At 36.7% G+C, this 15,681-nt stretch overlaps 1 protein-coding gene across 3 annotated transcripts in view; it reads right to left on the minus strand.

Moving 5' to 3' along the window:
• The window catches only part of LOC127419502 (teneurin-1-like), a 300,512-nt gene that overhangs the window by 130,330 nt on the left and 154,501 nt on the right, over nucleotides 1–15,681 (minus strand). For all 3 annotated transcript variants that reach the window (XM_051660961.1, XM_051660952.1, XM_051660942.1), the window contains exon 6: nucleotides 64–213. In XM_051660961.1, coding sequence (XP_051516921.1) covers nucleotides 64–213 — 150 coding nt within the window. The remainder of the gene's footprint in view (nucleotides 1–63; nucleotides 214–15,681) is intronic.

The following is a 15,681-nucleotide window of genomic DNA, read 5'->3' on the forward strand; positions in this document are numbered from 1 at the left end:
AAGAAAAGTGAATAGAAATTTTATCATGTTACTGTAGAGGACTTCAGTAATATACACACACACCTGGCTGCGTGGTGTTGAGTCCTGGCAGGTGGATGGGAGTGAAGGTGAAATCAGCTCCCTGTAGTTGCTGATCATCTTTACTCATTCCATTCTCATAAAGCTCTCCTTCCACTCTCTTCAGATGCCACGGCAAGCCCAGCAGATGAACCACTGCAGAGAGTAGAGAGAGAGAGAGAAACAGAAGAAGTATTATTAAGTAGTTATAACATTGTAATTACTATGTTATTACATTGTAATTTATGTTCTGACATTTTCTTTGCAATGTAATTAGAAAAAGTGCTGTCTGGAAGAATGTATTCTGAATTTCCATAATAATCTGGATGAATGAAAGCCGTCAAAGACATAATTACGTGTTAATTAAACAGTGAAAATGGGATTCAAATGTTGTATTAAATCATTCTGTAAAACATTAATTGTTACTATTAACACACATTTCCAGCTATGTGTGTGCTCATTTTTCGTATATACAGTATGAACATGCATGTGCACACATGTATTTAAGGTTCTCCCTCATCTCCTGAGTGTGTGTGAAAGGCTGCAGAGGATTCTGTTAGAGAAGTATAAATCGCTCAGGTGGCATTTTATGATCTCCCAGCAGTGAAAGGCCTTTGGCGCATGGTAATGACCTCATCCTAATTACAGCCAATAAAAAGGACAAACTCTCATTCTGCTCACCTCAGGGCCCCCGATACCAACTATCTCATCATGCAGTCTCTCTTTCTCTCTCTCTCTCCTATGTGTGTGCGGGATTTCAGTCGATCAGGGAAATGAGGTAAAAAGATATACTGACAACAAGTCCTAGAACAGCGAGTGAAAATCAGGTTATTCTCCCAGCTAATTTCGCTCTCGTTCCCTCCCGTTCCTTAGGCACAAAGAAATCGCATGTGGGTTCGAGCACGCGTGCACGTTGGGCTCTGCCATGAGGAGGTGTCTTTACAAGCCATAAAGAGGGATTGGTGCCTCAGCGGGGAGCTGGATCTACATGATCCTCTCCTTTATCTTACTCCATTCTCGCTCTCTCCCCCTCAAACACACACACAGTGGCTGTCATTGGCTAAATGAGAAATCACCCCAAGCGCTGCAGTTCAGCTTCATCACAGAACCAAACAGAGTCAAGAGTCCAGTTCAGCACTGGACACAAGGTGCTTCTCTATCAGGGCTGCTTAAAGGATTCCATCTCAGAGTACACACAAGACCCAAAAATCATGAGCTGGATTTGGTGTAATGGTCCAAAGTTATTTAAATACAAAAAATGTAAAAAATTAAAATCATAGCAAAAATTAACATATTATACTTGTAATTTAAATAATTTCATTTCAGATGGATGGGGCCAAGCAGAGAAATAAAGCAACCAATAATTATATAGCCGGTTAATCTTCATGCGCTTTTTAGGAGCTGCTCTACATGCAGCCCGTGGTGCGGGTCAGTGAGACAGTCGAAGTTAGGTTGGAGTACTCGCAAAATGAAAACACCTGAAAATGAGAAAAAGCCATTCGTTTTTCACAAAAGCGGCGTTCGTGGTATTTATATATCCGCTTAAAATTCCATTATTTGGACAGTAAAATGTAATTGGAATTTGAAGTGAATAATAATTGCATTTAGATTAAATAACCAATATCAGATGATTATTTAATAAATAAAACTTTAATAATTTAAAGTCATAGTAGCTGCTTAAGTCACAAGGCAGCTCACTAAGTTTTGGAACACAATTTGTGTCATCATTTAGAAAAAAAAAGGTATGAAAAAAGCTTCAGGCAGGACCAGAGAAAAGAGGAGGGCAAGAGTGACAGAGAAGAGAAATTGATAGATGGACCGAGCAGATCGATGACATCACAAAGCTTTCTATAGGTGTGTATGTAACCAAAATCTGTGTGTATGTGTGTGTATGGGATCACAAAGTGCTTTAAAGGTGTGCGTCTGGAAGGTCTCATAAATTCCACGGAGGCCGCATTTCTCTCCTCAGTTGGATGTTTCTCAGAGCCTTGAACGGCAAACATCGATCCTTTAAAACCTCTAACCTCTCCTCTAGTTCTCTCTTTACAACCGCTAATGAAGAGAAAAATCTCTATCTCTCCCCTTCTCTCTCTCTCCCATTTTTCTCTTTGACCCTCTGCTTCCTCTTTTCCGCTCTCTCTCTTTCGACAAGATGGACTACTGGGAAGGAATCAGCACTATTGAAAGGGGGCGAGAAATAGAAAGCGAGAAGGACACCATCCATCAAGCCTTTTGTTAAATCAACAGATTTTAACATGATTTGTAGAGTGTATGACAGAGCTGGAAACATATAACACTGGCTAAAGGATTTGTTGCATGTCTGTGCGGCTGCACCAGGCGAAACAGAGAGAGATAAAAAGAGAGACAAAGTGGGGACAGTCGCTAAAGGAAAAGCATGTCATGGGGGAAGGACTGAAAGCTGTACGCCAGACAAAAGTCCCACATACATCAAAGCTGGCTGTAACCTTGTGGCTGAATAGCAGACTCTTCTGAGACTGAGAAATGGTTAAGCTTCATGAGTTTACTGTCGCACCACAGTTTGTTAATATCCTCGACTCAGAAGCCCAGCTAAAAGAAATGGATTCGTTTATTGTGTGCCCTGGCTATTGGTCAAAGTGAACAATGAGCTTTTGTGGCCTTGGACGTTGTGGTGGAGAGTCAATGTTTAAAAAGGCACGGACTCAGGATCTGGGCAAATCCGATCCCCTGCAGGACATCTACACAGAATGGTTTGGAAGAGAATGAATTAAAAGAGGTAATGGGCAGGAGGCGGAAGCTTTTGCTTCCAGCTGCTGCTGTGAGATGATGGAAATGTTGTTTAGACGAGGGATGCTGTGGCAGGGTACTTCAAGTTTAATTAATAGAGTGGTTATAAGGCTGGGCGGACAGCCTCTGTGGGAGGGGCTAAGAGCCAGTGACAGGAGAGTTGTGTGAACTGATTGCCGTTTGTTGAGATTAAGTAAAAATGCTTCTCACGAATGTTTGGTAAGGTCGTATTTCCAGAGGACAGCATCTTTGTCTGACCTTGCCACTTTGTCCAACTAAGATAACACCTTGACTTTAATAAAGACAGAAGATGAATGTTTTCTCCTTTAAGGAGGAGATAAGCCCTTTCTCATCAAGGGAAGGGAAGATAAACCCTCCCTTTTAGGGAGGAGAGAAGATAAGTCCCTCCTCTTTTTAGAAAATAACAACCTCTCTTTAAGGAGTGAGATGATTCAGCAGCCATATCACCCTGCAGCTCTTGCCAGGTTGCCTACTAAAGCTAAGCAGGGTTGAGCCTGGCCAGTACCTGGATGGGAGACATCCTGGGGAAAACTAATGTTGCTGCTACAAGAGGTATTTGGGAGGCCAGCAGGGTGTGCTCACCCTGTAGTCTGTGTGGGTCCCAATGCCCCAGTATAGTGATGGGGACACTATACTGTAAAAAGGCACCATCCTTTGGGTGAGATGTTAAACTGAGGTCCTGACTCTCTGTGGTCATTAAAAATCCCAGGCACTTCTGTTTTAAGAGTAGGGATATACCCCGGTGTCCTGGCCCAATTCCCCCCATTGGCCCTTATCTATCATGGCCTCTAATAATCCCTATCCCTGAATTAGCTACATCACTCTCCTCTCCTCTCCATGAATAGCTGGTATATGGTAAGCGTACTGGCGCACTATGGCTGCTGTCGCATCATCCAGGTGGATGCTGCACACTGGTGGTATTTGAGGAAAGTCCTCCTATATTACATAAAGTGCTTTGAGTGCCCAGAAAAGCTCTGTATAAATGTAAGTAATTATTATTGTTATTATTATTATTATTATTGCCAGTATAAATTTGTCAGTTTCTTCATAGTTTTTCTTGAGGTGACTGAATGCAAAGAAATCCACTATGGAAAGGATGGACTTTGATGACTTTTAGGTCTGTCAATCAAATTCTTCCAGCTGTCAGCCAATCAGATTGTACCCCTCTTTCTTGCCCTGTGCAAGGCAGCCTTGTTTTCAGATTTTGACAGCTCTGACTGGATTTGTCACCGTGTGTGTGTTTGTGTGTATGTGTGTGTGTGTGTGTGTGTGTGTGTGTGTTTACGATCACAGACTGATTTTTAACCACCATACACTGATTACCCCAGACTGAGTGACACCTGACAAGTAATATGATTGACTATTCACAGTCCTGGACAATATTCTCAGAATAATAATAGCAGTAAATCATTGTTTTTCCCTGTTACATAATACAAGTTGTCTGGCAACAGACTCTTCTGCTGATAAAAACTAATGGCTTCGACAGGGTTGGTGAAAGATTTGTGTTTAATGATCTGAGCCAAAAACACAAAGGTTTAAACCCAAGGTGAGGATAAACTAAAGAACTGAAGAGATCCAGAACTCTGGGTTACTCCAGCAGGACTGTTTCAGCCCACTGAACACTGTACATCACATTGGTTCAAAGGCACATGCTAAATGACAAGTTATTAGTGCTGAGAAAAGCGAAGTATGAATTGACGAATGCAAATGAAGTGGAATTAATCTGCAAACACATACACTTGTTTATTTCATTTAATCTTTTTTTTTCTTTTTTTTTCGTATTATCATTTACTCATTCCATACACATATAGAAACTGGCTGATACAATTTTTACAAAAATAAAAATAAATAAATAAATAAGTGAAATCACCCCAAGGAAAGAAAAATCACAAATTGAGGCTTTGGCTTAAAGGGTTAGTTCACCCCAAAATGAATTTTTTTCATCATTTACTCGCCCTCATGCCATCCCAGATGTTTGACTTTCTTTCTTCTGCAGAACACAAGCAAAGATTTTTAGAAGAATATCTCAGCTCTGTAGGTCCATACAATGAAAGTCAATGGTGACCAGAACTCCAAAAGCTCCAAAAAGGATATAAAGTCAGCATAAAAGTAATCCATAAGACTTCAGTAGTTTAATCAATGACTTCTGAAGCGATCCAGTTGGTTTTGGGTGAGAACAGACCAAAATGTAACAAATTTTTCACTGTACTTCTTGCCATTGCAGTCTCTAGGCACGATCATGATTTCAAGCTCGATTAAACTTCCTACTGCTTGACACATGCGCTAAAAGGATTTCCTTGTAATCGATTTTGAAATCATGATCGTCAAGAAGACTGCTGTCAAGATGTAGAGTGAAAAAGGAGTAAAACTTTGGTCAGTTCTCACCCAAATACCAACTAGATCGCTTCAGAAGACATTAATTAAACCACTGGAGTCTTATGGATTACTTTTATGTTGCCTTTATCTCCTTTCTGGAGCTTTTAGAATTCTGGTCACCATTCACTTGCATTGTATGGACCTACAGAGAAAGTCATACACATCTGGGATGGCATGAGGGTGAGTAAATGATGAGAGAATTTTCATTGTGGGTGAACTATTCCTTAAAGTCTCCTGCTCCTTGTGAGACAAAGACACTAGTAATCTCAAATGTGCATGTTCTAGAATTTCAGAAGACACCTCAACATCTCACACTATGTTCAGATATGCCAAGACCAAAAGTCTGCAATCAAAAGTCAGAGATCTCAGTAAAAAAAAAAAAAAAAAAAACATTCTCATCAAATGAACCAAATTATCTGAGGTATGATATCAACATGAGTTTTACAGCTCTATACTCTAAATCAGGGGTTTTAAAACCATTTAATGCCAAGGACTCCCAAATATGATGATCTCCTTGTGAGAGACACACAGTGTGAGTCAAACAGTAAACCTGATATTTTAAAGATATTTTAATGTTTTTACAAAATTAAATAATTGGATTTTATAGTGCCATTGTACTAAAGCAAAATTATTTAAAAAAAGAATATTAGAAATATTTCATAGAAAACATTTTCTTTTATTGTTGACAGTATATTTTTTTCTATTATAGTAATGTAAAATGTTTAAACCAGAAGAGAAACATTTTCTAATTTATTTGAAAATGCACTTTTCACAGGCCTGTTTGAAAACCACAGGTCTAAATGTATGTCAAGAATTGTCTTATTTGTGTCCAAAGGGGAATACTGTTAGAGAAACATGTGAAACAATGTTGAGCATTAAATAAAGCATAACTGAGAACTTTATTAGGTCTCCTGAGCAATGACAGAGAAACCTGTGAGCAATAAACATTTCTTCTTGGTCATTACTTTCTGATTAATTTCAGATTACGTTCAAAATTCAGAGGGAATTTTGCCTTATTTCTGTCAACATCTGCATGCTAGATGAAATGCATAAAAAAAGGGCAAAGTGTAATAAATCTGACATTTGAGATCCAAAAACATCCCAAAGCAGGAAAAAATAATTGGATGTGAAGCTTTAAAGAGTGAATAAGCCTCTGCTTTTCCCTAACCTCTCTCATGAGGCAAACTAACATGTTAATAAAGTGGTCTAATCGACCTGAATGAGCTGTAACCAAATGATCTAAAAACAGCTTTACCTCTCAGGCCTCTTTAATTGTCTTTATTACAGGCTTAAGAAACAACTATTTATCTGGATGCATCTTTGTGATCACTGTCATTTAACTGTGTTCCCACAAAGAAAACCTCATATACAAATAAGTGGGTAAATGCGTATGTCTATATCTGTGTCTGTTCTCTGAACAACATGCCTTTCTATCCATCATGAAAATGCCTAACGCTAAGCCTTTGGGTGTATTTTTATGCTTTGGAAACAAAAATACAAGCGCACACAGACGAACTAAAAAGCAACTGTTTGATTTCTTTCCTTTTAAGACAAATGGCTGAAAGCTGATCTGCTGTGTAGGGGTTGGGAGATCTATGGTTTTTTTTTTTCTTTCATTGATGCAGTGTTTTGATCATGAAAAAACACATTATGATTCATAAGTAAACGATAATGTTCACCTTCTTCTGAAGCTATGAAATCCTTATCACAAGCTCACATTAGTATAGAAAAATCATTAGTGAGTGAGTGTATGTGCGTGTGTGGCACAGATAGATCACATCTATGGCTGTTGTATAATGTATGTGTTATTTAAAAGGAAACATGAGGAACAGCAAGTGTGCATAAAATTAAAATGAATAATACCGTAGTGCATGCTAGAGTCACCAGATAGAAAATTACGCCCACGCTCACACCCATACGTCTATTGTTTTCTGTTGTGCTTCATGCCTTTTTTTTTTTTTTTGCTTTTAATATAGTATGTGACCTGTACTGCCTCCTCATGTGCTGCCATCCCCTGCTACACAGTGGTGTAGTAGTGTCTGAAGAGGTGGGCATACTGTGAATTTATGAAGGACCCCCCTCCACACACACAAAACAAATTGTAAAAATAATAATAATAATAATAATAATAATAAAACATGCACCCAGTCTCTAAAATTCATATATTTACATTTGAATTTACATATGTAAAATGTGTAAGAAAAAAAAAAAAATTGGGTGTTGTAATTACAGTCCCACATGAACTTACAAAATTTATATCAGGGTAAGTTTCTTGCTGGAATGGTGTACAGTACACTACTAAGAACCATGGTATGGCAACTTGATGTTAAATATGTATTTAAATTAATAGGTGTCATTAATGTTCCTTTCATTAGGCTACTATGAAAATTGTTAATACCTTATAATTACTCTAATTAATAAATTACAACATATATAATATGCAATAAACTGTTAAGCATTGTATAGCTAATATAAGTGTAGTAATGTCTACGTTAAGACATTATCTTGTATTACCATAGCCTACATAAGAATTAATGGTTGTTTGTTTTATTTGTGTACTATAATGTGCTTTTCTGTGTATAGTGAAATTGTTTTCCTACTTAGAAATATAAATTAAAATGATTTGAAATCATGAGAAAAAGGCACCACAGACAGTAGTAAAAGGCAAAAAAAAAAAACACGGGACACAGTTGTCCAGCATCTGCAAAGAGCATCAAAAACTAGCATGGGTGCAATAACATGCAGTATTTTCACAAAGTTTAATTGCATAAGTTACATTTATATATATATATATATATATATATATATATATATATATATATATATATATATATATATATATATATATATATATATATACGTGTAGCAAGGAAATAAAGTTACAGCGCAAATTATGGTTACTCCAGGGATGCTTGTGCATCAGCATTAGATGACGTAAATGTCCCACCCCTTACTGAAACAGAAAATATGATTGGCTAGCAAATATTTAATCACATCTGAAATGAACGTTCTGATTGGTGGATTAGCTAAATCGGACTGTCTGTCCTGCCTGTTCTATCAGTTGCGCTCCCACCTCCCGCAGCTAAGTGCGTGTTTAGAAAGAATCTCTGTACACTTTAAAAAAAAAACACACACAATTCACTCAACAGTGCTGCGGCATCACGTTAGCAGATTGAAAAAGTTCTGGGTCAAAAGCCTACTCGTTGTTCTGGTTCAATACGTATCATCACTTATTTCAGGTGGGCATACACAAAATCCCAAGAAAGATAGGTGGGCATACAGCGTATGCCTGCATATGCCCTAGACTACACTACTGCTGCTACATCTTGCCATGTCCTGTCTTTTCCTGTACTGCCACTCCCAGTCTTAGCTTTCCACACACTTCAACATCCTGCCCTGCCCCGCTCCATATCCTCCAGTCCTGCATAATTCCATCATTTACCAGTGGATTGTTGCCACCGTTGTTTGCCAGATTCAGTAAATTCAGACCCAACAAAAGCAAAGTTTGGAATAAATGAGGTTGTCTGGTTCAACTTTTCCAGCCAGTTGTTGAGTCACATAAGCCGTCATATTCTTTTAGCTAATCACAGCTCAATGAATCCGTTGATTAGAATCCAATGGAGGAGAGGTCCCCTTTATTCTTCATGGTTTGATTAGTGAAGTAGGTTTAAAGGGGTCATATCACAATAAATTCAATTTTCATGATCTTTTGAGATAAGAGTTCACTGTGCTATATAAACATGAAACTTTCAGAACCCAAAATTCCTAACCAGTCTAAAGAGACCATCTATTGAAATAGGGCTGTACGATGTAATTGGATATTCCGACAATATCTGACAAATATCTGGATGCCGATTGCAGCATCCATTGATAGATGATGATCGACAATATCGGGAAATTACAAAACCATGGAGCTGGTAAGTTGGCAAATATATTAAATAGCAGCCCAGGGTATGAAATTAGCACCCGTCAAATGTGGGTAGCCCATATCATGCGCATGGTGGGTAATTTTGCTTATTTACCTGTCACTGTGGCAGGCTAACTGTAAGACGTCTTGGAATGACACATGACAAGAAATGCTGTTCAACACAAAGACACATGCTTGAAGAAACACAATTTATTATATTTTGAAGAACAGACGAAAGCCATCGATTCACGTCTCTGATGCGCTGTTTGTTCAGAGGCGTGCAGCAGGAGCGTGTCTCTTGGAACAAATGCATGTAAACAGTTCTCACTCTTTTCTGTTTCAGTTGTCTGAAAACTGTTTGCAAGAATAGTGTCGTCTATGAGAATGCAACATCTGAACCATCTCAGGAGGTGCTCGAAGTTTAGTTCACTTTATTTCCACAGAGCAGTTCACACTTAACATGCATTGTTTCATTGTTTCATTATTTCAATTATTATTATTATCATCATCATTATTATAATTATGTGTACATTTATAATTGTCTTTAGATCTTAATTTGCATTCATTATTTTTTCATCCAGATGGATACTTGTGTGATGGCAAATGGAAGGGTGGTTATATATGATTTTTTGACCACTTTGTTATTTTAATAGCTTTTTCATTTAAATTGAAGTGCAATTTGAATTTAGAAATCTTTTTGGTTTAAGTTTTTAAATAAATGTAATTTTAAAAGCAAAATCAATAAAAGCAAGAATATTCACTGATCCCTCGGCCGGGGGGTTGACGATGTAATCGAACAACATATTTCTTGCAAATCGCCCAGCCCTATATTGAAACTAAGCTGTGAAAAATGACTCATTCTGAAATCCATTCTGAAATCCTTGGAACTGGGACGCCAGAATCCCGACTTCAATAACACATGACAGCTCAGCTTTACACATAATTAACGCATATTTGGTGTTCAGAAACTTGGCCTGGCTAGTCATAATAAATTAAAAAACAAGAAGTAGGATAGATTCTATTATTCCTAAACTATCAATAAGAGTGAAATGTGGGGATGCTTGTCAAACACTGTTCCTGGCTGTGTAAACTTGCTGCTTGACATGTCCTTCCGAGCTACTGAAGTTTATTTCTGACAATCTCTGTGATCTTTTCAGCCCAACTTTAACAGTGTGAGTGGCACATTTCAAGGCAGATTGTTTTGTAACAATGTAATTGAGACTTTGCAAAAAGGTTATTACTATATTGTGGCAACTATATTGGACCAGACATCAAACCAGTGTAGCAAAGTGCAAAAAAGCAATGCATCTCATTTCACATGCAAAGAGGGCATTTACACAGAAGTCTTACAGGCACAGCAGCAAAAATAGCTTGTTTAGTTTGAAAAACTAAATTGTAACTGTTTTTGGTGAGGCAATGACTAACATATAAGTGAACCTCGGGTGTTAAAATAAAATAATTAAAAAATGCATGATATGACCCCTTTAGTTTTCATTCACATGATCTATTTTGGCATCTCTGTGGATGAATTTTGATGCCATTATAGCATCATTCAAGATAATAACAACCTGTCTGGAGATTTTCTCTTTTATGCTGTCATTTTTGGCTTGGCTGGATGGAAGTTCATCTTGCTGAAATCATCTTCCTTATTCCCCTGGATTCTGTCATCTATCTGGGTCATAGCACACTACACAAACATACACTTACACACACACATCGCATTTATCCTCCTGCAACCAGCAATACACACTCAACAGACACTTAAATTTATCACACTCCATACACACACACACACCCTTAAAAACACACACTTGTAATAAAATGTTTGGTGTTGTACTGTGTTATTTTAGGGCATCATGTCAAGATGTTCAGAAAATAAGTGTTATATCTAGAAGTCCCACTCTTTCTCTCTAACACACACACACACACACACACACACACACACACAGATTCACTCAGTGCCTTTGATACATTTTCATCAACAATTATTGATTGCCTCTCTCTCTGTCCCTGCAGGGTCCTTGACTCAATAAGGACATAACAAAAACACACACACACACACATTCACACCCCACTTAATGTCTTCATAGCGTGTGTGGAAGCCTGGAAGCTAATGTATGTTAGTTATAGTCAAAATTGCAGTGAGGCCGGACGATATAGCCTCATTAAATTCATTTATTTGAATATACACACACATCTCAATTAAAACTCTTCTCTAAGGATAAACAATCTATTAAAACCTCTGACCTTAATCTAAACTGTGAAATCGATCCATTAAACAATTTATACCATATTTAGAGAAATGTTCCAGGCTATATACAACTAAAAGGGATAGTTCAACCAAAAATGTAAATTCTGTAATATTTACTCACCCTTATGTTTTTCCAAACCTATATGACTTTTGTTTTCTTCTGTAAAACACAATAGATGTTAAGCACAATGTTAAGGATTGACAGCCTCAGTCCCCAGACATTTTCATTGTTTGGAAAAAAGAGCAGCCTCAACATTCTTCTGAATTTATCCTCTTGTATTCAACACAAGAAAGTCTTTTGAAGGACAGGAGTAAATTGCGACAGAATTGGGTGAAATAACCATTTAAGCTCTGCTGATAGCATCTGTGGCATGCAGTCGATTACCACGGAAAATAATTTTGACTCTTCCCTTTCATAAAGCATAAGTCTATTGTTTAGTGAAGCAGGTTTAAAGGGGTCATATCATGAGAAACCAAATTTCCTTTGATCTTTTGAAACAAGAATTTATTGTCCTATGAAAACATATTGAAATTTCAGAACTTAAAACTTCCTAGTTCAAAAAGACCTAACTCTATTGAATAATCAGTGAATAAAATGTGAAAATTGTGTGCAGAATAGGTGAGGGCCTAAGCATAACCTAAAGTTCTCCTGGACCCTTGCGCTGCCCCTATCTTTTTTCTTAAAACTACCCTAACTTTAAACCTAAAGGTCAGTGGGATGTTTACGATATGCCAATTAAATTAGACTTCAGGACCAGCACAAAACACAGTTAACATGTTTTATGGGCCCTTTTCTTCTCATCAGTGACACTTTTACTTGACAGGACAAAAGTTTTTGTTCAGCATCTGCAGATAATGTAGATTAATTTGTTCATTCATTCTTTACATTCTTCTTTATCTTTATTCACTTTATCCCTTCGTTTCCCTTCATTTGCCCAGAAAATGAACCAAGAACACATTAAGATTGCAAGACAAGAATGAAAGCCAAAAGACAATGCAGACAGAATCTGTTTGGACAGGGTGCCACTAATGATGGGGTGAAAGACGACCATACGATCATTAACTGCACACTGCCAGGACACACACACACACTGATCAAACAAACTCTTTATCTAAACAAAACACTTGCACATCATTTTGCTTTCCTTCCTTAAAAAGAAAATAAATGCAATAACAACAAAAAAAAAAAATTATTATGAATTATTAACATTGAATTATTGAATCTACAGCCCTATCCTATTTCATCAATTGCCCGAGGCTGTTTACTTATTGCCTGAGGTATCGATTTAGCATTAATACCGAGGTACCAGAGGCTGGTATCGTATCCAAACCAAAATTTTGGTATCGTTCCAACCTTGCATGAGAGTAAGTAAATGATGATTGAATTTCATTTCATTTTGGGGTAGACTAACCCTTTAAAAGGAGATGTGGGTGATTTTTTTCTCTGTTAAAATTCTTTCACCTATCCCAGTTAAATATTCAGGGAAAACTATAAGTAAACCATTTGTAGGCTGATTCCCCCGCAAAAGAGTAACACTGTGGCACTACTGAAACTTAAGCATTCTGACCAGCCCGACTAATCAACATTGCCTCAAGCAAATGCCACCCAAAACATAAGCTTGCATACCCAAATGAAATTACGGGTTTTTGATGCTTAATAATAGTATGTAGGGGTGTAAAATGCAAATATACGCTGAAACTTTGATGCATCGATTCTTATATTTAATAATCAATCATAATGACAATATTAATACCCAACTAACCTGTTTTAGTGATGTCACTTTTTCCCTGCAGCCGCCAAATTTATAACCATCAGCGGAGGAAACAATGGCGGTGAATAGAAAAACACCCGTAAAGCTATATAAAGAAAATCATCAAAAAATGCTTTTGATCCATGCCAAGTCCCAGGAAAGGTGTATACAGGTCTGAGGTCAGCACGAATATTGCCAAATTTGACTTTAGCGGACTTCACATATATTTTATCCACGATTTACCTCTGTACGCTGATGAGTGTGTTGTGTGACCAGCGAGTGCACACATTTTCCGGTACATCACTGTAAACATCTCTCATTCAGAAGTTATAAATGTTTGTGTTGTTTTCTGCTCTGATTAGGTCAAAATATTACAAAACGTCTATGATGATCCTGTCTGTATGAATGTAAGAGCTGATTTTAACTCATGAAGAATACACAGAAAGTACCCAAGGCATATTCGTGTATAAGACTAATATGTTTACAATGTAGTTTGGTGGTGTGAATAAAGTCTGTGCTTCATGATGATATGATGTGTTGTTTATTGACTTACATTGGTATATACACATTAAATATATATTCACATTATAGTGCTTTTTTATTTATTACGTATTACAATTATCACATGCCTTTATACAGTCTGGGTGTTATTAATGACATCATCTTATGTGCATTTCCAGTTTAACTGTATCCGAAACGATGGTTTTATAAATATAATTGACACGTGTACAGATAACTGACATGTCTGAATAAATGAGCAAAGTGCGTTTATACCTGCTCTCCCCCTTCATCGCTGCTTGACTTTGGCGAAATGAAGCCGTGTCACTTAAAAGATAAAACTTTACTGAAAGAATAATTACATTTTGGCTCTGGTAATTAAACAGCAGTTTAACTTTTTCAAGATTTATTAATAGAAAAAAAAAATTGCAGACTTTTGCCGCATCCCACAACGTAGCACATTGAAGGTAAATGGAATTTTGGTCACAAACATGGCTGCGCTGTCGTACAGTGACGTCACATGAAACAGGTCAATATGTTACAGAGGCTGTCTCAGACTGCATGTGCACTCTCTCAACAGACACGAAGCGTGTGAGGAAACAAGTGGCGCACTTTAAATTAAGAAAGTTTATGCTAACGAGTTCAGATTTTTGCCTCACTATTCATAACTGAGTGCATCAATGTGAGAAAAAAAAAATATTTGTTGTTCTTTTCTTCCCCAATTATGATATATTACACATATTGTGGAATATTTAGAGAATACACTGGAAAAGGTAGGCTATACGTGCCTTTACCTGTGATCATTACCCTATTTGTCCTTAACATATTATACGAAATGAAGTTGTTAATTCTGTGACCCTTCTTGGTTTAAAGATCAGACTTATCTGGCTGTATAGATGACATATTTCAATTATAAGTCAGTTATTTGTTCAGTAAATATTCCTGTGATGAAATGCAAATCTATAACGCATAATCAGTGTTCTACTTACTGTCAGTTTGTATAAATTTGCATCATGTCAGACATGATATTATCCTTTATTTATACAGAATAGGCTTAATAATTCATGTAACAATAGCATTATTTTTCTGTTTTTATATTCAACCAAACCTTCCTGTACTCCATAAATACAAAGAATGTTCAGAAAAGATTTTGAATCTTTTTTCATTTGTGCATTCTTCTGATCAACACAATGCATTACTCATTTATTTCTTATCCACAGTTAAGTTTAATGAATGTAACCTAAAGTCTGATGTATTTTTGTAAATGTTCCTGTATCGTGCAAAATGTCCCACAATATATATTTGTGCCTTTAGCATATTTTGGAAAATAATTATGAATCAATCTAAAACTATTTAATCAAAATTTCTGAATAATTATTAAGCCTATTATTAAAGTGTCATTAATTTGTTAAGTCAATAAAATGTAACACAGGGCTAAAAAAAGAATTAGACCACTTTATTGTGCTTCAGTTCTTGCACACCTAGTTTTTCCTTGCAAACCCAGAGTCTTGTTTCTGGCTACGCCACTGGATGGGGGGAATGTTTCGGGGAACCTGATATAATTTTTTGCCATTTTGTTTTGTCAAGCTACTGCAGGGCTCTTCACATAGTTTTTTTTTTTAGGTTTTAGAATTCGTGCCAGTGAACTAAAAAAATTCACTAGCTGTCCAAATTGTTTTATTGTTATTTTTTTTAATTATTTATTACTATTTTTATTTTTCACTATTGCTATAACTATACTTAAAAATTTGGACACAACATCACATTTTTTATAAATTGATATAATGGCATTTGTATTACTATAATTTTACATCACAAGAGGGCATTAATTTGCTGCAACACCATATAATTAATTAATAAAAAATAATGCTTTGAGTTTTAATCATTTTATTAACATATTAATTATGATGGATTAAGAACAGACCCCTGAAAAACCCATTTCAATTGAACACTAATTTGAATAGCCTATTAGAGAAATACACCCCACTATAGTGTTTCTCTGAATCTAAAAACATCCAGTGTTTCTCCATCAAAAGCACCACTGTTTAAGCTGG

Source organism: Myxocyprinus asiaticus, chromosome 3 (genome assembly GCF_019703515.2).
Source record: "Myxocyprinus asiaticus isolate MX2 ecotype Aquarium Trade chromosome 3, UBuf_Myxa_2, whole genome shotgun sequence".
Lineage (NCBI taxonomy): Eukaryota > Metazoa > Chordata > Actinopteri > Cypriniformes > Catostomidae > Myxocyprinus > Myxocyprinus asiaticus.